Genomic DNA, 22,500 nt, shown 5'->3' with positions numbered 1-22,500 from the left:
ATTGATTGACCCGGTGAAGAAGCACATCCAGGAGTCTGGCGAGATCCGTAATCCCAGCCACAACTGCCGCATCATGAGCCAGGACATGTGGTGGGGCGCCATCGGGTCCTCCGTCACCGTCTTCATCGGCGGCATCCTCCTCATCCTCCTCTACAGAGGCATCGCCTTGATCTACATCGAGCTGGCCCACTCATCCCAATCACAGAATCCCAGGGTAAAGAGTGAACCATCTGCAGAGTCACTGAGTCACAGAGTCACAGTCACAGAGTCACAGAGACACAGAGACACAGAGACACAGAGAGAGAGACACAGAGACACTGAGACACAGGGACACTGAGACACTGAGTCACAGAGACACAGAGACACAGAGACACTGAGACACAGAGTCACAGAGACACAGAGTCACAGAGTCACAGAGACACAGGGACACAGAGACACTGAGACACAGAGACACTGAGACACAGAGACACAGAGACACAGAGACACAGGGACACAGAGACACTGAGACACAGAGACACAGAGACACTGAGACACACAGAGACACAGAGACACAGAGACACTGAGACACAGAGACACAGAGACACTGAGACACAGAGACACAGAGACACAGAGACACAGAGACACAGAGAGAGAGACACAGAGACACTGAGTCACAGGGACACAGAGACACAGAGACACTGAGTCACAGAGACACAGAGACACAGAGACACAGAGCCACAGAGACACAGGGACACAGAGACACAGAGACACAGAGACACAGAGTCACAGTCACGGAGACACAGAGACACAGAGACACAGGGACACAGAGTCACAGAGACACAGAGTCACAGAGTCACAGTCACGGAGACACAGAGACACAGAGACACAGAGACACAGAGACACTGAGACACAGAGACACAGAGACACAGAGACACAGAGACACAGAGACACAGAGACACAGAGACACAGAGACACAGGGACACAGAGTCACAGAGACACAGAGTCACAGAGTCACAGTCACGGAGACACAGAGACACAGAGACACAGAGACACAGAGACACTGAGACACAGAGACACACAGTCACAGAGACACACAGTCACAGAGACACAGAGACACAGAGTCACAGAGTCACAGAGACACAGAGACACAGAGACACAGAGACACAGAGTAACAGAGTAACAGAGTCACACAGAGTGAGGAAACAGGCCCTTCGGTCCAACTTGCCCACACCGGCCAACATGTCCCAGGTACACTAGTCCCACCTGCCTGCGTTTGGTCCATATCCCTCCAAGCCTGTCCTATCCATGTACCTGTCCAATTGTTTCTTAAACGTTGGGATAGTCCCAGCCTCAACGACCTCCTCTGGCAGCTTGTTCCATACACCCACCACCCTTTGTGTGAAAAAGTTACCCCTCAGATTCCTATTAAATCTTTTCCCCTTCACCTTGCACCTATGTCCACTGGTCCTCGATTCCCCTACTCTGGGCAAGAGTCTCTGGGCAGTTTCCTCTCACAATTTTATACACAATCTGTTGATCAGGCACATAATGCTGGAGTAACTCAGCGGGACAGGCAACATCTCTGGAGGGAAGGAATGGGTGACGTTTAAGAAATATCTCGTTTGGGTAGCATCTCCAAACATCTCTGCCTGAAGAAGGCTATTGTGGGCGTGCAGCGTAGGTTTACTAGGTTTATTCCCAGAATGGCGGGACTGTCATATGTTTATAAGACTGGAGCGACTAGGCTTGTATACACTGGAATTTAGAAGGATGAGAGGGGATCTTATCGAAACGTATAAGATTATTAAGGGGCTGGACACGTTAGAGGCAGGAAACATGTTCCCAATGTTGGGGGAGTCCAGAACCAGGGGCCACAGTTTAAGAATAAGGGGTAGGCCATTTAGAACGGCGTGATGTGGACTACCCCCGACCTGTGCTGGAATCTGTCCCATTGAATGCTTTGGTTGGGGCAGTAATGGATGGTAAGAGGAGCTCCCGTGACAGGTTTGGGATGGGGAAACATAGAGCACTTCATACAGGTGTGGCACGATGGCACAGCGTTAGAGTTGCTGCCTCACAGCGCCGGAGACCCGGGTACGATCACGACTACGTTATCCTTGTGACCTGCATGGGTTTTCTCCGAGATCTTCGGTTTCCTCCCACACTCCAAAGGCGTACAGATTTTCTGGTTAATTGGCTTGGCGTAAATGTAAATTGTCCCTGGTGTGTGTAGGATAGCGTTAGTGTGCGGGGATCGCTGGTCGGTGCGGAATCGGTGGGCCGAAGGGCCTGTTTCCGTGCTGTATCTCTAAGCTGAGCGGCACGTTAGTTTTGAAGGGTGGAGCGCAGCTCAAGTCCCTGATGGATCGTGGATCCATGCAGTGGAGATAGTTGCCAAGACGCGATGGTCAATGTTTGGTTCACCCCACGCCATGGTTTAATGCCTCCACACCGTTTCACTTCTGTCAAGCAGCAGCATCTGCAGTGCCTGGCCTAACTTGTTCCTTTCCTTCCCATCTCCCCAGTCGAACAAGAACAAGAAGAAGCTGTTGTCTCACGATGTGGTCATCACTGGCAAGCACATGATCAACCATCTCGTGCTGAAACAGAAGAAGAAGTTTCTGACATTGGAGGTAGGTGGTTACCAAGTCGGGTCGCCAACTGTCCCGTATTAGCCGGGACATCCCGTATTTTGGGCTAAATTAGTTTGTCCCTCCTGTATTAGTAGGGTTGCCAACTTCCTCACTCCCGAATAAGGGACAAAGGGTGACGTCACCGCCCCGCGCCCCACGTGACCTCACCCAGCCAGCGGCTTCTGCCATTGGTGGAGCGGGAGCACGTGGCCGCTGGCTGGGTGAGGTCACGTGGAGCGCGGGGCGGCGATGTTGCCTTGTCCCGTATTTGAGAGTGAGATAGTTGGCAACCCCTAGTGAACGATGATCGTTGCGGACTCGGTGGGCAGTCTGACGAAGGGTCTCGACCCGAAACGTCACCCATTCCTTCTCTCCGGAGGTGCTGCCTGACCCGCCGAGTTACTCCAGCATTTTGCGGCTGAAGGGCACTTGTTTCCACGCGATATTTCTGAAATGAAACTAAAATCTAACACGAACTCTATTGCAGGAGATTGAGGAGCTGCACGCCACAGAAACATCGAAGATCAGGAAGGTTAACCTGGTGATCGATGTGCAGGAGTGGGCCCAGCGGATGATATCGGCACAGTCTTTAATTGGGCGTGGTCTTGTGAGTACCAGCGTGCGGGCACGCGAGAGCCCGTCCCACGCTCCGAAATAACAAACACCGTCACACACCGATAGTAAAGACACAACTTTATTACGTGAGTGGGAGCTGTAGTCACTGCAAGTATGGCCACTTGCCCCTCACGGCCCCACTCCATCATTCTGTGCCCCGGCAGTAAATTCATACTCGAGTAGTCGGGGGACCAGCTAATAACACCATCAGCACATTTCTGCACCGTTTCTTATTGCCGAGAACTTGTTTTTTTTATTTAGAGATACAGCGCAGAAACAGGCCCTTCGGCCCACCGAGTCCGCGCCGCCCAGCGATCCCCGCACACACTAACACTATCCTACACACACTGGGGACAATTTTTACATTTGCCCAGCCAATTAACCTATATACCTGCACGTCTTTGGAGTGTGGGAGGAAACCGAAGATCTCGGAGAAGACCCACGCAGGTCACGGGGAGAACGTACAAACTCCGTACAGACGGCGCCCGTAGTCAGGATCGAACCTGAGTCTCCGGTGCTGCATTCGCTGCAAGGCAGCAACTCTACCGCTGCGCCACTGTGCCGCCGTTGGACGCCATGGTGTCGGGCCTGTTAGCGGGCAACTTCAGGAGGGGCAGATGTAGACATAAAAAGCAGAATCAATAAGGTGGTGATAAACATGCTCAGGAAGATCTGGAGCTCAAAATACATCTCAATCAACACCAAAATACGCATCTTTAATTCAAACTAGACCAAGTGGACGCGTTGGGCCCAAACCTCTCCTGCATTGGTGCAGCACCCTCTCCTGTATGGATCAGAGAGATGGAAAACAACAAAACACCACAACAAACAGGCTGCAAACATTCATTAACAGCTGCCTCAGGAGAATACTAAACATCTGGAGGAGACACAAAGTAAGCAATGTGGACCTGTGGAACAGAACAAGCCAGGATCCCATTGACTTACAAATGGAGTTGGATTGGACACACCCTCAGAAAACCTGCCACAAACATCACCCGGCAAGCCCTGAAATGGAACCCCCAAGGAAAAAGGAAAAGAGGTGGCCCCAGGAACAGCTGGAGAAGAGGGGTCCAGGCAGAAATGTCTGGGAGTGGGCTCAACTGGGGAGATCTCGAAAGAACCGCCAACAACTGAGTGAGGTGGAGGACATTTGTCAATGGCCTACGCTCCCTAGAGGAGCCAAGGGCTTAAGAAGAAGATGAGCGGCCAGCTTCAGTCCTCCCTTATAAAGTCCTTAAGCTTAACGTTTGACGAAGGAATGGGAGTGGTGGTTCTTGACTCAAATAACAACAATTATTTTGAGATCTTCACGATGTGGCCGTTAGTTAGTCGTTAATTGAAGTAAAAATACAAAGCAGATTAGTATATCTCCCGTCGTAAACTTGTTTGTTTGTAGTAAGAACTTAGTTTCTCACCGAGGCTCCTTGGTATCCTGTTACTCGCTAAAACCTAATGTTTTAGTAGGCTTGACGTGTACGGCCTGCTCACCTTACATTAGCAGGCTTCTTGTTGTCACCTTACGAAGCATTACAATAGACAATAGACAATAGGTGCAGGAGTAGGCCATTCAGCCCTTCGAGCCAGCACCGCCATTCAATGCGATCATGGCTGATCACTCTCAATCAGTACCCCGTTCCTGCCTTCTCCCCATACCCCCTCACTCCGCTATCCTTAAGAGCTCTATCCAGCTCTCTCTTGAAAGCATCCAACGAACTGGCCTCCACTGCCTTCTGAGGCAGAGAATTCCACACCTTCACCACTCTCTGACTGAAAAAGTTCTTCCTCATCTCCGTTCTAAATGGCCTACCCCTTATTCTTAAACTGTGGCCCCTTGTTCTGGACTCCCCCAACATTGGGAACATGTTTCCTGCCTCTAATGTGTCCAATCCCCTAATTATCTTATATGTTTCAATAAGATCCTCCCTCATCCTTCTAAATTCAAGTGTATACAAGCCCAATCGCTCCAGCCTTTCAACATACGACAGTCCCGCCATTCCGGGAATTAACCTAGTGAACCTACGCTGCACGCCCTCCATAGCAAGAATATCCTTCCTCAAATTTGGAGACCAAAACTGCACACAGTACTCCAGGTGCGGTCTCACCAGGGCCCGGTACAACTGTAGAAGGACCTCTTTGCTCCTATACTCAACTCCTCTTGTTACGAAGGCCAACATTCCATTGGCTTTCTTCACTGCCTGCTGTACCTGCATGCTTCCTTTCATTGACTGATGCACTAGGACACGTCAGTGCTGGGCAAGTTATACTCATAATTAGACTCCTCCAATGGATCCTCGCAGTCCCTAGACGTAAGCATAGTATTAACCTCTTGGTGTCCAAGCCATAGGTGACGTTGCTGCCCCGCGCCCCACGTGACCTCACCCAGCCAGCGGCCGCCATTGGTGGAGCGGGAGCACATGGCCGCTGGCCGTGTGAGGTCACGTGGGGCGCGGGGCGGCGACATCACCCTTTGGGAGTGAGGAAGTTGGCAACCCCAGTGGTAGAGGACAGGGAGATGTGGGACTGGGGGACAGGGGGCAGGAGAGGGGGGTAAGGGTGGAGAGTGTAGGGGTTAGAGGAGCAAGGTGGCAGTGGTAGGGGAGGTGGGTGGGGGTGTGGCAACTTTGGGCAGTGGGGACCTGGTGAGGGGGAGGTCAGGGTGGGGGTGATGAGCGGGGAACCAGAGAGGGGTGACATTGAAGGTGACAGTCCTGGGCACCCAGCGTCTGACGCCCTCTCTCTCCCTTGTCCAGGTGACCATGGTGTTCCTGCTCAACTTTGGATCCCTCTTCATCTACTTTGTCATCTCCATTGAGTGAGTGGTGCAACAGGGGGCGGGCTGAGACCCGCAGACCAGCGAGTCAGGGGCAGGCGGGCACAGACACGGGCACTCACGGACACACACGGACACAGACACACGCGGGCACAGGCGGGCACTCACGGACGCACACGGACACAGACACACGTGGGGACAGACACGCACGGACACACGCGGGCACAGACACGCACGGACACACGCGGGCACAGACACGCACGGACACACACGGGCACAGACAGACAAGCGTGGACGCACGTGGGGACAGACACGCACGGACACACGCGGGGACACACGGGCACAGACACGCACGGACACAGACACACGCGGGCACAGACATGGGCACAGACACACGTGGGCACAGACACGCACAGATACACACGGCATGGCCGACACGCACAGGCACATGCAGACACACGCGGGCATGGGCAGACACGCACGGACACATGCGGGCACAGCAATGCAGGGGGCACGCGGGCACAGCAGACACGGCACATACACGAGGGCACAGGCAGACGTACACGGGCAAGACAGACACGCGCAGACACATGTGGGCAAGGCAGCCACACACGCAGACACGTGCACACGCAGGCACATGTGTTTGCGGGCCCTGTCCGATGGTTTGCTGTGAGTTGGCCCGTTGAAGAGGGGGTGTGTGGGGAGGGGGTGGGGGGGGGATTGGGGGCAGCCATTGACCCCCTGCTCTGCCCTCCCCCCTGTGCAGAACCAGTGAGGACACCCGTGTGGTCTTGGCCACCCTCCAAGCGGTCGACCTAGGTTTCAACACCTTCTTCCTGTTCTACTTTGGCCTCCGTGTGAGTTATTTGTCCTCCTGGGCTAGGGTCGCCAACTGTCCCGTATTAGCCGGGACATCCCGTATTTTGGGCTGAATTAGTTTGTCCCGTACGGTACCGCCCTTGTCCCGTATTAGTAGGGGTTGCCAACTTCCTCGCCCCCAAATAAGGGACAAAGGGTGACGTCACCGCCCCACGTGACCTCACCCAGCCAGCGGCCACGTGCTCCAGCTCCACCAATGGCGGAAGCCATTGGTGGAGCGGGAGCACGTGGCCGCTGGCTGGGTGAGGTCACGTGGGGCGCGGGGCGGTGATGTCGCCCTTTGTCCCTTATTTGGGAGTGTAGGAAGTTGGCAACCCCATTCCTTGGGAACCCGTGGATGAACACACTGACTCATGTCTCTCATTTCTCTGGGACGCTGGAGGTTGAGTGAAAGTCCACTGGAAGTTAATAAAATGATGAGAGGCATAGACAGGATAGACAGCCTGTACCTTTATACCAGAGTGGAATTGTCAAATACTACAGGGCACAGCGTTAAGCTGAGAGGGGCAAAGAGGGGCAAGAGATGTTCCCAATGTTGGGGGAGTCCAGAACCAGTGACAACATAAAAGATTATTAAGGAATCGGACACGCCAGAGGCAGGAAACATGTTCCCGATGTTGGGGGAGTCCCGAACCAGGGGCCACAGTTTAAGAATAAACGGGTAGGCCATTTAGAACGGAGGTGAGAAAAAAACTTTTTCACCCAGAGAGTTGTGAATTTGTGGAATTCTCTGCCTCAGAAGGCAGTGGAGGCCAATTCATTGGATGCATTCAAGAGAGAGCTAGATAGAGCTCTTAAGGATAGCGGAGTCAAGGGGTATGGGGAGAAGGCAGGAACGGGGTACTGATTGTGGATGATCAGCCATGATCACAATGAGTGGCGGTGCTGGCTCGAAGGGCCAAATGGCCTCCTCCTGCACCACTTTTCTAGGTTTCTATATTTAATGGAGATGTGTGGGGTAAGTACTTTTACACAGAGTGGGGTGGGGGCCTGGAACGTGCTGCCAGGGGTTGTGATGGAGGCAGATACGATAGGGGCGTTTAAGAGGCTTTTAGACGGGCGCACGGACAGGCAGGGAATGGAGGGGTGTGGGTCACATGCAGGGAGAGGAGGTCAGGTTAACTTGGTGTGGGGCTAGGCACGGACACTGTGGGCCGAAGGGCCTTTTCCGTTGGTGTTCTGTGTCTGTGCGCTGGGGTCAGTGCCACCCTCTCCTCATCCCCATGGCTAGTTCATCGCCGCCAACGACAAGCTGAACTTCTGGGTGGAACTCAACTCCATCGTGGACTTCTTCACCATCCCGCCCGTCATCCTGGCCCTCTACTTCAGCCGTGACTGCATCGGTGAGTGGCCGTCATACCCCAGCCCAGCCCACTGCCCCCACCCCCCCAACCCCACATCCCACCCCTCCACCCCCCACCTCAACCCCTCACCCTCCCCCCCCCACCCCTCCCCCTCCACCCCCCACCCCAACCCCTCCACCCGTCCCCACCCCCTCACCCTCCCCACACCCCACCCCAACCCCTCCCACCCCACCACACCCCACCCCCACACACCCCACCCCCACACCCCACCCCAACCCCTCCCACATCCCACCCCACTGCCCTCACCCTCCCCCACCCCCTCCCCACACCCCACCCCCCCACACCCCACCCCTCCACACCCTACCTCAACCCCACCCCCACCCCTCCACACCCCCCACCCCAACCCAACCCCTCCCCCCCCCACCCCCCCCCCTCCCATCCCACCCCACTGCCCCCCCCCAGTAGCAGTGATGGTGTTGCTGTGCTCCGTCCCACAGGGCTGCGGTTCATGCGGTCGCTGCGGCTGCTGCAGTTGCCGGAGATCCTGCAGTACCTGCGCATCCTCAAGCGGCAGTGAGTAGTAGTGCCCCCCCCACAACTCCGACCCCCCCCACAACTCCGACCCCCCCACAACTCCGCCCCCCCCACAACTCCGCCCCCCCACAACTCCGCCCCCCCCACAACTCCGCCCCCCCCACAACTCCGACCCCCCCACAACTCCACCCCCCCAACAACTCCGCCCCCCCACCCGCAACTCCGCCCCCCCCCACAACTCCGACCCCCCCCACAACTCCGACCCCCCCACACAACTCCACCCCCCCACAACTCCCCCCCCCACAACTCCGACCCCCCCCCACAACTCCGACCCCCCCACAACCGCCCCCCCCACAACTCCGCCCCCCCCACCCGCAACTCCGCCCCCCCCACAACTCCGACCCCCCCCCACAACTCCGTCCCCCCCCCACAACTCCGGCCGCCCCACAACTCCGTCCCCCCCACAACTCCGGCCCCCCCACCCACTACTCCGACCCCCCCCACAACTCCGTCCCCCCCCCCACAACTCCGCCCCGCCACAACTCCGACCCCCCCCACAACTCCGTCCCCCCCACAACTCCGGCCGCCCCACCCACAACTCCGAACCCCCCCCCACAACTCCGACCCCCCCCACAACCGCCCCCCCCACAACTCCGGCCGCCCCACTCACAACTCCGACCCCCCCCCCACAACTCCGACCCCCCCCACAACCGCCCCCCCCACAACTCCGTCCCCCCCCCCACAACTCCGCCCCCCCACAACTCCGACCCCCCCCACAACTCCGTCCCCCCCACAACTCCGGCCCCCCCACCCACAACTCCGTCCCCCCCCCCACAACTCCGCCCCCCCACAACTCCGACCCCCCCCACAACTCCGTCCCCCCCACAACTCCGGCCCCCCCACCCACAACTCCGTCCCCCCCCCACAACTCCGGCCGCCCCACCCACAACTCCGACCCCCCCCCACAACTCCGACCCCTCCCACAACCGCCCCCCCCACAACTCCGACCCCCCCCCACAACTCCGACCCCCCCCCCCCCCACACACAAGAATGGAACATGCGCACGTGTGGGGCTGGGCCTGCACGCATGTGAGGGTGGGGCGTGCACACGTGTGTGGGGCTGGGCGTACACGCGTGTGGGGCTGGGCGTGCATGCGTGTGAGGGTGGAACATGTGTGAGGGTGGGGCGTGCACGGAGAGAACGTGCAAACTCCACACAGACAGGATTAAGCCCGGGTCTCTGGCGCTGTGAGGCAACAACTCCACCGTTGCGCCACCATGCTGTCAGTGTGGTGCTTTGGTGCTTGCTGGTCAGCACGGCATAGATGGGCAGAAGGGCGTGTGTGGGGTGGGGTGGGAGTGGGTGTATGGCTGGGGGTGGCCCTGATTCTCCCTTCGCCCCTCACCCACCCTCTGTTGTTCCCCAGTACCAAGATCAAGCTGGCCAGCCTGCTGTCTGTGTTCGTGGGAGCGTGGCTGACTGCCGCTGGATTCATACATACGGTCAGTCAGGGTCCACCGTGTACTTTACTTGAGTTTAGTTTAGAGATACGGCGCGGAACAGGCCCTTCGGCCCACCGAGTCCGCGCCGACCAGCGATCCCCGCACACTAACACTATCCTGCACACACTGGGGACAATGTACACTTACACCAAGCCAATGTACACTTACACCAAGCCAATGTACACTTACACCAAGCCAATGTACACTTACACCAAGCAAATGTACACTTACACCAAGCCAATCAACCTGCACGTCTTTGGAGTGTGGGAGGAAACCGGAGCACCCGGAGAGAACCCACATGGTCACGGAGAGAACGTGCAAACTCCGTACAGACAGCACCCGTAGTCGGGATGGAACCAGGGTCTCCGGCGCTGCAAGTGCTGTAAGGCAGCGACTCTACCCCTGCGCCACCGTGCCGCCCACCTGTTCTATTGATTGTCCATGAGTTTGACTTGTGTGATACATCGAATCTGTTTGGACGACACGCAAAGCAAAGCTTTTCACTGTACTTTGGTACTCTGATTATCTGTGCGCAGCCCCATGGCAGAAGCTGAGCTGATTCTGCTACCACCATCATCTATTGTACAAGTGATGGCTCCCACTGACTGTCGCTGGAAGCTTGCGCCCTTTTCAGGACGGACGATGACAGTGATGTCAACATTTGAAACATGGACGATGGACACGGAAGTAGAAGAAGAAGCAGATAGTCTCTGGGCAGCCTTGGCAGTCTGCCTCCTCGCTGAGTGGGGGGTGGACTGATGGGGGTTACGTTGTGTCGTGGGACGACTAACCGATCCGTTCTGTGTTTGCAGATTGAGAACTCGGGCGACCCGTGGCGAGAGGAGAACAACAGCCAGACACTGACGTACTGGCAGTGCGTGTACCTGCTGATGGTCACCATGTCCACGGTGGGCTACGGTGATCTGACTGCCAGGACCACCGTAGGACAGGTCTTCATGGTGTTCTTCATCATCCTGGGCTTGGTGAGACAACAACTCCTCTCTCAGTCTGGGGCGCACCCACCCACTCAACCTCCCCCCACTCACACCCCCGCCCACCCACCCACCGACTCACCTCCCCACCCCCCCCACTCACACCCCCCCACCCACCCACCGACTCACCTCCCCACCCCCCCCACTCACACCCCCCCACCCACCCACCCACTCACCCTCCCCACCCCACCCCACCCCACTCACACCCCCCCACCCACCCACCCACTCACCCTCCCCACCCCACCCCACCCCACTCAACCTCCCCCCACTCACACCCCCCCACCCACCCACCGACTCACCTCCCCACCCCCCCCACTCACACCCCCCCACCCACCCACCCACTCACCCTCCCCACCCCACCCCACCCCACTCACACCCCCCCCCACCCACCCACCCACCCACCCACCGACTCACCTCCCCACCCCCCCCACTCACACCCCCCCCCACCCACCCACTCACCCTCCCCACCCCACCCCACCCCACTCACACCCCCCCCACCCACCCACCCACCCACCCACCGACTCACCTCCCCACCCCCCCCACTCACACCCCCCCACCCACCCACCCACTCACCCTCCCCACCCCACCCCACTCACACACCCCCACTCACACCCCGCCCACCCACTCACCTCCCCACCCCCCCCACTCACACCCCCCCACCCACCCACCCACCCACTCACCTTCCCCACCCCACCCCACCCCACTCACACCCCCCCACCCACTCACCCTCCCCACCCCACCCCACTCACACCCCCGCCCACCCACCCACCGACTCACCTCCCCACCCCCCCCACTCACACCCCCCCACCCACCCTCCCACTCACCCTCCCCACCCCACCCCACTCACACACCCCCACTCACACCCCCGCCCACCCACTCACCTCCCCACCACCCTACTCACCCCCACCCATCCACAATCCACTCATCCCCACCCACCCACCCACTCACTCGCCCCCACCCCCCCACGAGGGTTGTGGACGGGCCCAGTGTGTCGGGTTGTAATACATCTCCCCACCCAACACCACACCCCAAACCTGCAGCGGGGAGGCTGATTGGGCCGTGCCCTTGTGTGGGCTTGCCCATGGATAACCAGTCTCCGTGCGGACTACCCCTTGTACAAGAAGGATCAGCGTCCCGTGGAGAACGCCACACCTCTGGGCACCTCAGAGCCTTGCCACCATCAACGAGGCACTGGTCAGTAGAATCAGAGTCAAACAGCAACAGGCCATTCGGCCCAGCCCCTGCATGCCAACCAAGGTGCTCTCCATCTCAGCCAGTCCATTTCCCTGCGCTTGGCCCATATCTCAACAGACCTTTCCCATCCATGTACCTGTGGTGGGTGGAGTGGGTGGGGGGGGGAGGCTGGTGTGGGAGGGGGAGGCTGGTGTGGGAGGGGGAGGCTGGTGTGGGAGGGGGAGGCTGGTGTGGGAGTGGGAGGCTTTGGCAGGAGGGTGGGGCTGGTGTGGGAGGGGGAGGCTTTGGCAGGAGGTGGGGCTGGTGTGGGAGGGGGAGGCTGGTGTGGGAGGGGGAGGCTTTGGCAGGAGGGTGGGGCTGGTGTGGGAGGGGGAGGCTGGTGTGGGAGGGGGAGGCTGGTGTGGGAGGGGGAGGCTGGTGGGGGGTGGGGCTGGTGTGAGAGGGGGAGGCTGATGGGGGGGTGGCTGGTGTGGGAGGGGGGGGCTGGTGTGGGATGGGGAGGCTGGCGTGGGAGGGGTGGGGCTGGTGTGGGAGGGGAGGGGGAGGCTGGTGTGGGAGGGGGAGGCTGGTGTGGGAGGGGGAGGCTTTGGCAGGAGGGTGGGGCTGGTGTGGGAGGGGGAGGCTGGTGTGGGAGGGGGAGGCTTTGGCAGGAGGGTGGGGCTGGTGTGGGAGGGGGAGGCTGGTGTGGAAGGGGGAGGCTTTGGCAGGAGGGTGGGGCTGGTGTGGGAGGGGGAGGCTGGTGTGAGAGGGGGAGGCTGGTGTGGGAGGGGGAGGCTTTGGCAGGAGGGTGGGGCTGGTGTGGGAGGGGGAGGCTGGTGTGGGAGGGGGAGGCTGGTGTGGGAGGGGGAGGCTTTGGCAGGAGGGTGGGGAGATGAGTCTCGGGGTTGGACACCGCGCTGGTTTTGAACCGTTGTTGACATTTGTTCCCTCGCTGGCGCTGACAGGCCTTGTTTGCGAGCCACGTCCCCGAGATCGTTGAACTCATCGGGAGCCACCGCAAGTACACAGGCTCCTACAGATTGGTCACGGGGAAGAAGTGAGTATCGGCCGCCCACTGCACACTGTAGAACCAGCCATCTCTGCAAACGTCCCATGTACCTGTGCACTGGAATTTAGAAGGATGAGAGGGGATCTTATCGAAACGTATAAGATTATTAAGGGGTTGGACACGTTAGAGGCAGGAAACATGTTCCCAATGTTGGGGGAGTCCAGAACCAGGGGCCACAGTTTAAGAATAAGGGGTAGGCCATTTAGAACTGAGATGAGGAAAAACTTTTTCAGTCAGAGAGTTGTGAATCTATGGAATTCTCTGCCTCAAAAGGCAGTGGAGGCCAATTCTCTGAATGCATTCAAGAGAGAGCTAGATAGAGCTCTTAAGGATAGCGGAGTCAGGGGGTATGGGGAGAAGGCAGGAACGGGGTTTGTACGTTAATTGGCCTCTGTAAAATGCCGCCAGTGTGCAGGATAGGACTAGTGCACGGGGAATTCGCTGGTCGGCACGGATTCAGTGGGCTGAAGGGCCTGTTTCCATGCTGTATCTCCAAACTAAACTAAGCTGAATTAAACTAAATAAACCTAAATAGCCTCCTTGTGTAGGAAGGAACTGCAGATGCTGGTTTACACCGAAGTGTTCAGAATGCTGGAGTAACTCAGCGGAGTGCTGGAGTAACTCTTCGACCCAAAACGTCGCCCATTCCTTCTCTCCAGTGATGCTGCCTGACCCGCTGAGTTACTCCAGCTTTCTGTGTGTACCCGGGAGGCGGGTGGCTATGTAGATTTTTTTTTTTAGATTTAGAGATACAGCGCGGAAACAGGCCCTTCGGCCCACCGAGTCCGTGCCGCCCAGCGATCCCCGCACATTAACACTATCCTACACACACTAGGGACAATTTTTTACATTTTACCCAGCCAATTAACCTTCATTCCTGTACATCTTTGGAGTGTGGGAGGAAACCGAAGATCTAGGAGAAAACCCACGCAGGTCACGGGGAGAATGTACAAACTCCGTACAGACGGCGCCCGTAGTCAGGATCGAACCTGAGTCTCCGGCGCTGCATTCGCTGTAAGGCAGCAACTCTACCGCTGCGCCACTGTGCCGCCCTTGGTGGTGTAACCTCCATTAGGTGGTGCCAGGGCCTCCGGGCCTACACTGTCCGGAAAGTAGGCACAAATATTAACCAGCGTCTTTCCTACCACACTGTCCGGGCCTACAACGCCCCCCGGGCCCAATACGGGACAAACCAATTTAGCCCAAAACACGGGATGTCCCGGCTAATACGGAACAGTTGGCAACCCTGCAGGGGCGGCTCTTACCCCCATCGCTGAGTTTCCCCATGACTTGTGGTCGACCATGACCGAAGGTGGTTGAGCTTTATTACCTTCCATCACAGGGAGGAATGTGGAATCTGCTGCGGTTGATGTCTACGTTAAATCTTACTTTATGTGGCTGTGCGTCTTGTTGCTTGTCACTGAGTATGGCTGTACGGTAACTCAAATTTCGCTGTACCTTAATTGGCGCACGTGACAATAAACTCATCTTGAAATCTTGACCCTCACAGGCACATCATCATGTGCGGTTACATCAACGTCTCCAGTCTCCACGAGTTCCTGAAGGACTTTACTCGGAAGGAGAGAGAAGAGAGTTCAACCAACATTGTCATCCTAGAGGAGTGAGTGTCCTGGGCTGTGTCCCACTCCTCACTCCCCACTCCCCACTCCCCACTCCCCACTCCCCACTCCCCACTCCCCACTCCCCACTCCCCACTCCCTCCCCAACCCCAGATATTCACCCTCCATGCTGGGGTGTGGGAGGGGGTGCTCACACCTGCTGGCATCGGGGGCAGAAGTGGGGCAGAGGGAGGGAGGATGGGCGCGGTGGGGTTAGGGTTGCTAACTCCCTCGCTCCCAAATAAGGGACAAAGGGCGAAGCCGCCGCCCAGCGCCCCACGTGACCTCAGCCAGCCAGCTGCCACGTGCTCCCGCTCCACCAATGGCGACCGCCTGGGCCGGGAGGCGGGTTGCTACGCAACCTCCGTTAGGCGATGCCTACACTGTCCGGACCTACACTGTCCGGGCCTACAGTGGCCCCCCGGCCTACACTGTCCGGACCTACACTGTCCGGGCCTACAGTGTCCGGGCCTACAGTGTCCGGATCTACAGCGGCCCCCCAGCCTACACTGTCCGGGCCTACACTGTCCGGACCCACACTGTCCGGGCCTACACTGTCCAGATCTACAGCGGACCCGGCCTACACTGTCCGGGCCTATACTGTCCGGGCCTACACTGTCCAGATCTACAGCGGCCCCTGGCCTACACTGTCTGGGCCTATACTGTCCGGGCCTACACTGTCCAGATCTACAGTGGCCCACGGCCTACACTGTCCGGACCTACAGTGGCCCCCCGGCCTCTACTGTCTGAATCTACATTGTCCGGTCCTACACTGTCCAGACCCACACTGTCCAGACCTACAGTGTCCGGGCCTACAGCGGCCCCAGGCCTAATACGGGACAAGGGCGGTCCCGTACGGGACAAACCAATGTAGCCCAAAATACAGGATGTCCCGGCTAATACGGGACGGTTGGCAACCCTAGGTGGGATTGAGTGAGGGGATGGGTGGGGCATGGGGGGGTGAGGGACAGGTAGGCAGGTGGGAGTGAGGGGGGGGGGGGTGGAGGTGGAGGTGAGTGAGGGGTGCTCCGGTTTCCTCCCACATCCCAAAGACGTGCGGTTTTGCAGGTTAATTGTCCCTCTGTAAATCGCCCCCCGTGTGCAGGGAGTGGATGAGCAAGTGGGATAACGTGGAACTATCACGACCGGTGGTCGGCGTGACGCTGAGGTGTGTTGGACAGGGACCACTCCTCCATTGTTGACCTTCTGCTCACGCTGGTTACAGCTTCAACCCGGCGCTGGAACTCCAGGCTTTGTTCAAACGGCATACCACCCAGATGCAGTTCTTCCAGGGCTCGGTGCTGAAGCCCAGTGACCTGGACAGGGTCAAGGTGAGGTCTGGACTTAAAGTCGTAGAACCATGGACTGATAGAGTCATGGAGTCATCACTTATTGTACTGCACCTGTAGGGTTGCCAACTTCCTCACTGCCGAATAAGGGACAAAAGGTGACGTCACCGCCCCGCGCCCCACGTGACCTCACCCAGCCAGCGGCCATGTGCTCCCGCTCCACCAATGGCTTCTGCCATTGGTGGAGCGGGAGCACGTGGCCGCTGGTTGGGTGAGGTCACGTGGGGCGCGCGGGGCGGTGACGTTACCCTTTGTCCCTTATTCGGGAGCGAGGAAGTTGGCAACCCTACTAATACGGGACAAGGGCGGGACAAACTAATTTAGCCCAAAATACGGGATGTCCCGGCTAATACGGGACAGTTGGCAGCCTTACTGCCCTGTTGAAAGACTGGAGTGACTAGGCTTGTATACACTGGAATTTAGAAGGATGTGAGGGGATCTTATCGAAACGTATAAGATTATTAAGGGATTGTACACGTTAGAGGCAGGAAACATGTTCCAAATGTTGGGGGAGTCCAGAACCAGGCGCCACAGTTTAAGAATAAGGGGTAGGCCATTTAGAACGGAGATGAGGAAAATCTTTTTCAGTCAGAGAGTCGTGAATCTGTGGAATTCTCTGCCTCAGAAGGCAGTGGAGGCCAATTCTCTGAATGCATTCAAGAGAGAGCTAGATAAAGCTCTTAAGGATAGCGGAGTCAGGGGGTATGGGGAGAAGGCAGGAACGGGGTACTGATTGAGAATGATCAACCATGATCACATTGAATGGTGGTGCTGGCTCGAAGGGCCGAATGGCCTCCTCCTGCACCTATTGTCTATTGTGAGTGACTCTGTCCCTCCGGCCACCAGCTGGACAAGGCCAATGCCTGCCTCATCCTTGCCGACAAGAACTGCCTCAACCCCGAGGCTGAGGACTCTGCCAACATCATGAGGTGAGGCGCTCCCTAACCCCTCCCTGACCTACGCCTCCCGAACCCTGACACGTCCCGAACCCTGACCCCTCCCAGACCCACGCCTCCCGAACCCTGACACGTCCCGAACCCTGACCCCTCCAGAACCAGGGGCCACAGTCTGAGAATAAAGGGAGGCCATTTAAAACTGAGGTGAGAAAAAAACTTTTTCACCCAGAGAGTTGTGAATTTGTGGATTCTCTGCCACAGAGGGCAGTGGAGGCCAATTCACTGGATGGATTTCAGAGCGAGTTAGATAGAGCTCTGGGTGCTAGTGGAATCAAGGGATATGGGGAGAAGGCAGGCACGGGTTATTGATTGTGGATGATCAGCCATGATCACAATGAATGGCGGTGGTGGCTCGAAGGGCCAAATGGCCTCCTCCTGCACCTATTTTCTATGTTTCGATGTTTCTATGAACCCTGAATCTTGCCCTCTCCCAAACCCTGTCTATTTCTGAGGTTGTGGCCTCTGGTCTCCCGCCAGTGGAAACATCCTCTCCACATCCCCCCCATCCAAGCCGTGCAGTGTTCGGGGAGTGTGTCTGTCTGCTAACTCCTGGTTACAGGGCCATTGCTGTCAAACAATACTGCCCCGAGATGCGTATCATCGCCCAGGTCCTGCAGTATCACAGCAAGGTAGGTGTCAGCTCTCACCCACCCCCTCCACCCCCCCCCCCACACCCCCCCCCCCCCCCCACAGTGCAGCATCAATCCCCAGGGCAGCTGGCAACACCCCTCCCCCCCCCCCCCCCATTACTGGGGAAAGTAGGGGAGGGGGGAAAGATTGGGGAACCTCCCCTGAACCCATGCAGTGGTTGACAAGCGTTGGAACAGGGAACTGCAGATGCTGGTTTACAAAAAAAACCACAATGTGCTGGAGTAACTCAGCGGGTCAGGCAGCGTCTCTGGAAAACATGGATTGGGGACGTTTCGGATCGGGATTGTTCAGACTGATTGTGGTGTGGGGGGGGGGGGGGGGGGGTGGGTTGAGAAAGCTGGAAGAGAGGATGGGGCAGGTAATAGATGGATACAGGTGAGAGAGGGTGTATGATGGGCAGTTGGTTGGACAACCATCTTCCCTCTCCCCCCCCTACCCCCTCCCCCTCCCCCCCCTCACCTCCACTGTCAGCCTGAAGGATCGCAACCGAAATATCCATATCCATGATCTCCAGAGATGTTGAAGATGGACACAGAGTGCTGGAGTAACTCAGCTGGTCAGTCAGTATCTCTGGAGAAAAGGAAAGGTGATGTTTCAGGTTGGGACTCTTCTCCTGCAAGTTCCTGATAACAGCCGGGAAGAAACTGACCCTAAATCTGGGGGTGCGCGTTTTCACACTTCTGTACCTCTTGCCTGATGGGAGAGGGGAGAAGAGGGAGTGACCGGGATGAGACTGGTCCTTGATGATGCTGCTGGCCTTGCCGAGGCAGCGCGAGGTGTAGATGGAGTCGGTGGAAGGGAGGTTGGTTTGTGTGATGGTCTGGGCTGCGTCCACAATTCACTGCGATTTCTTGCGGTCTTGGATGGAGCTGTTCCCAAAACAGGCTGCGATGCGTCCCGATAAAATGCTTCCTGGCCATTCCCATCCTCACGGTGAGGTCAGGAAGTGCAGACGGAAGTTTGAAGGGCCGTGGTGCAGGAGTGGAGATGGGTTTGTTCGCTGTTACCATGGATGGTTTGCCACACGGATGCTGGCCGGCTCCCTGAGTATTTCCAGCATGTCCCGGTTTTATTACGGATCGATAGGTTTGGGGCTCACAACTATAGCTTTGTTCCCTGTACACACACCCTTCCCCCCTCTGCCCTCCCCTATTGCCCCCACCCCATTGCCCCCCCTCACCTGCCATGGGTGGCCACTGTTTAGTTTGTCAGTTTAATTTTGGTTCAGTTTGGTTTCTGAAGGCAGTGATGTGTGTGTGGATGCGTGTGTGCGTGCATATGTGCGTGTGTGTGTGTGCATGCGTGTGTGTGTGCATGTGTGTGGGTGCATTGTGTGGCTGTGTGCATGCTTGTGTGTATGTGCGTGCATGTGTGTGTGTTGGTGCATGTGTGCATGTGTGTGCATGTGCACATGTGTGCGCATTTGTGTGTGTGCGTTGTGTGTGCATGTGCACGTGTGTGTGTGTGTGTGCGTGTGCGTGTGTGTGTGTAGTCATACCTGCAGAACCTGCCCAGCTGGAACATGATACAGCGAGACAGTGTGATCTGTCTGTCGGAGCTGAAGACTTCATCGCCCAGAACTGCATCGTGCCCGGACTCTCCACCTCCTCGCCAACCTCTCATCAAGAAATCCCTGGTGTTGGTAGGAGTCGGGACAGGTGGGGGGGAGGGGGGGGGGGGTGAGAGGGAGGGGGGTGAGAGGGGGGGGGGGGTTGTGGGAGAGAGGGGCTTGTCGCCGAGCTGTGATGTGTGTCCAAGAATGGCATGTAGGGAGGGTGAGGGGGGTGAGGGGAGGGGTGGTAGATGGTGGGGAGGTAGTGGGTGGGGGGGTAGTGAGTGGGGGGTAGTGGGTGGGGGGGTAGTGGGTGGGGGGTAGTGGGTGGGGGGGGATAGTGGGTGGGGGGGTAGTGGGTGGGGGGGTTGTGGGTGGGGGGGGTAGTGGGTGGGGGGGTAGTGGGTGGGGGGTTGTGGGTGGGGGGGTAGTGGGTGGGGGGGTAGTGGGTGGGGGGGATAGTGGGTGGGGGGGTAGTGGGTGGGGGGGGTAATGGGTGGGGGGGATAGTGGGTGGGGGGGTAGTGGGTGGGGGGGGATAGTGGGGTGGGAGTTAGTGGGTAGTGGGTGGGGGGGATAGTGGGTGGGGGGGATAATGGGTGGGGGGGTAGTGGGTGGGGGGTAGTGGGGGGGTAGTGGGTGGGTGGGGGTTAGTGGGTGGGGAGGAGTAGTGGGTGGGGAGGGGGGTAGTGGGTGGGGGGTAGAGGGTGGGGGGTAGTGGGTGGGGGGTAGTGGGTGGGGAGGGTGATGGGGATGAACTATTCTCTCGATGTGGGTTTTCCCGTGGTACTCCCAGCACAAGGACAGGCACGTGGCTGGACGTCTACAGGAGGGGATGAGCCAGAGATCTTCACAGAATTCCTGTCGGATTCGTTTGTGGGGATGCCCTTCCGGTCGTGTGCGAGTGAGTGAGTGCGGACATTCCCGGCACCCGGGGGGAGGGGGTCTATCCCACTGGGAGTGGGGCCGAAATCCCCACTCCCACACAGTGTCCTCAGCTGAAACAAAGGGGGGGGGGGGGTTGTGGGGGCGGGTGGGGGGGGGGGGGGGGGGTGGTGGTATGAAGGTAGAATCGTTGGGTCATCCAGCTGTCCAGCACAGAAACAGGCCCTTCGGCCCACTTACTCCATACCAACCAGTTGGCGGTTTGGGTTTGTCCCATAGAGATCTTAAGGATAGTGGAGTCAGGGAGTGTGTGGAGAGGACAGGAAAGGGGTACTGATTGTGGATGATCAGCCATGATCACATTGAATGGCAGTGCTGGCTCGAAGGCCAAATGGCCTCCTCCTGTACCCATTGTCCATTGTCTATTGTCTATTGCATTGATTTGGCCCATTGACATCGTCCATTGACATTGCACTAGAGATATTGAAGGGTAAGGTGTGAAAACAACAGATCAAAGCAGATGGTGTTCATGGAAATGTAGAGTGGTTCGTTGTTAGCTCAGAGGAAGAAGTCGTTTTCTCAGCTTAACTTTTCTCTCCCCTGACTCTGTCTAAAGAAGGGTCTCAACACGAAACTTCACCCATTCCTTCTCTCAGAGACCCTGCCTGTCCCACTGAGTTATTCCAGCATTTAGTGTCTGCCTCTGATCAATTGATGTGTGAACTGGCACAGGTTCCTGCAGACTGTGGAGTTTTTCTCTGAGCGAGGAAGTTAATGCCACGCAGGTAGAAAAGAAAGCAAACGCAATGCGAGCATTTATTTCAAGAGGGCTTGTATATAAAAGCAGGGATGTAATACTGAGGCTCTATAAGACGCTGGTCAGGATGCATTTGGAGAATTGTGAGCAATTGTGGGCACCGTAACTGAGGAAGGATGTGCTGGCTCTGGAGAGGGTCCAGAGGAGGTTTACAAGTATGATCCCACTAATGAGTGGGTTGACATATGATGAGTATTTGCCGGCACTGGGCCTGTACTCGCTGGAGTTTAGCAGAATGAGAGGGAACCTCATTGAAACGTACAGAGTAGTGAAAGGCCTGGATAGAGTGGATGTGGAGAGGATGTTTCCACCAGTGGGAGAGTATAAGACTTGAGGGCACAGCCTCAGAATTAAAGGACGTTCTTTTCGGAAGGAGGTGAGGAGGAATTTCTTTAGTCAGAGGGTGGTGAATCTGTGGAATTATTCGCCTCAGACGGCTGTGGAGGCCACAAGTCAATGGATACTTTTAAGGCAGAGATAGATAGATTCTTGATCAGTACGGGTGTCAGGGGTTATGGGAGAAGGCAGGAGAATGGGGGTAGGAGTGAGAGATAGATCAGCCACGATGGAATGGCTGAATAGACCTGATGGGCCGAATGGCCTAATTCAACTCCTTTGACCGTATGCACTTCCCACCTGATCCCTCGCTGCAGTGCGCCCGGCAGCCAGGCGGGGTCGCTCTCGGGCAGCTTTTCCATACGTGGCTCAGCACTGCCACCACCAGTCAGTGAGCAGCACTGCATGCTCCACTCCCTAACTCACAGCGACACAGGGCCATTCGGCCCACTCTCTGCATGCTAGCAGAAACACCCCGGGCTTGTAGTGTACACATCACTGCATGCTTGACTGTGGAGGACGGGTATGTAGTATAAGTGCAGGCAGGAACTGCAGATGCTCTTTTAAACCGAAGATAGACACAAAATGCTGTCTCGAAGGGCCGAATGGCCTCCTCCTGCACCTATTTTCTATGTTTCTAGTATCTCAGCAGGTCAGGCAGCATCTCCGGAGAGAAGGAATGGGTGACGTTTCGGGTCGAGACCCTTCTTGAGACTGAGGGTCGGGGGAGAGGGAGTCTAGGCATAGACACAAAATGCTGGAGTAAACTCAGCAGGTCAGGCAGCATCTCAGGAGAGAAGGAATGGGTGACGTTTGGGTCGAGACCCTTCTTGAGACTGAGGGTCGGGGGAGAGGGAGTCTAGGCATAGACACAAAATGCTGGAG

At 57.4% G+C, this 22,500-nt stretch overlaps 1 protein-coding gene and 1 long non-coding RNA gene across 3 annotated transcripts in view; both read left to right on the top strand.

Moving 5' to 3' along the window:
• LOC144610390 (calcium-activated potassium channel subunit alpha-1-like) overlaps positions 1 to 19,796 on the top strand; it is a 22,516-nt gene extending 2,720 nt beyond the window's left edge. Inside the window, exons 2-17 of the mRNA XM_078429024.1 lie at positions 1 to 214; positions 2,505 to 2,612; positions 3,100 to 3,219; positions 5,978 to 6,039; positions 6,764 to 6,854; positions 8,108 to 8,219; positions 8,678 to 8,753; positions 10,142 to 10,217; positions 11,030 to 11,200; positions 13,348 to 13,439; positions 14,962 to 15,072; positions 16,296 to 16,401; positions 17,266 to 17,348; positions 17,935 to 18,004; positions 19,519 to 19,668; positions 19,785 to 19,796. The exon at positions 1 to 214 is cut by the window's left edge and continues 107 nt beyond it. Of these exons, the coding sequence (XP_078285150.1) occupies positions 1 to 214; positions 2,505 to 2,612; positions 3,100 to 3,219; positions 5,978 to 6,039; positions 6,764 to 6,854; positions 8,108 to 8,219; positions 8,678 to 8,753; positions 10,142 to 10,217; positions 11,030 to 11,200; positions 13,348 to 13,439; positions 14,962 to 15,072; positions 16,296 to 16,401; positions 17,266 to 17,348; positions 17,935 to 18,004; positions 19,519 to 19,668; positions 19,785 to 19,796 (1,654 nt within the window). The remainder of the gene's footprint in view (positions 215 to 2,504; positions 2,613 to 3,099; positions 3,220 to 5,977; positions 6,040 to 6,763; positions 6,855 to 8,107; positions 8,220 to 8,677; positions 8,754 to 10,141; positions 10,218 to 11,029; positions 11,201 to 13,347; positions 13,440 to 14,961; positions 15,073 to 16,295; positions 16,402 to 17,265; positions 17,349 to 17,934; positions 18,005 to 19,518; positions 19,669 to 19,784) is intronic.
• A 535-nt stretch (positions 19,797 to 20,331) lies between these two features.
• The window catches only part of LOC144610419 (uncharacterized), a 6,662-nt gene continuing 4,493 nt past the window's right edge, over positions 20,332 to 22,500 (top strand). For both annotated transcript variants that reach the window (XR_013549417.1, XR_013549418.1), the window contains exon 1: positions 20,332 to 20,481. This is a non-coding gene — a long non-coding RNA (uncharacterized LOC144610419). The remainder of the gene's footprint in view (positions 20,482 to 22,500) is intronic.

The sequence above is a fragment of the Rhinoraja longicauda genome, chromosome 36, assembly GCF_053455715.1.
Source record: "Rhinoraja longicauda isolate Sanriku21f chromosome 36, sRhiLon1.1, whole genome shotgun sequence".
NCBI lineage: Eukaryota > Metazoa > Chordata > Chondrichthyes > Rajiformes > Arhynchobatidae > Rhinoraja > Rhinoraja longicauda.
This window is presented reverse-complemented; position numbering and strand designations above follow the sequence as displayed.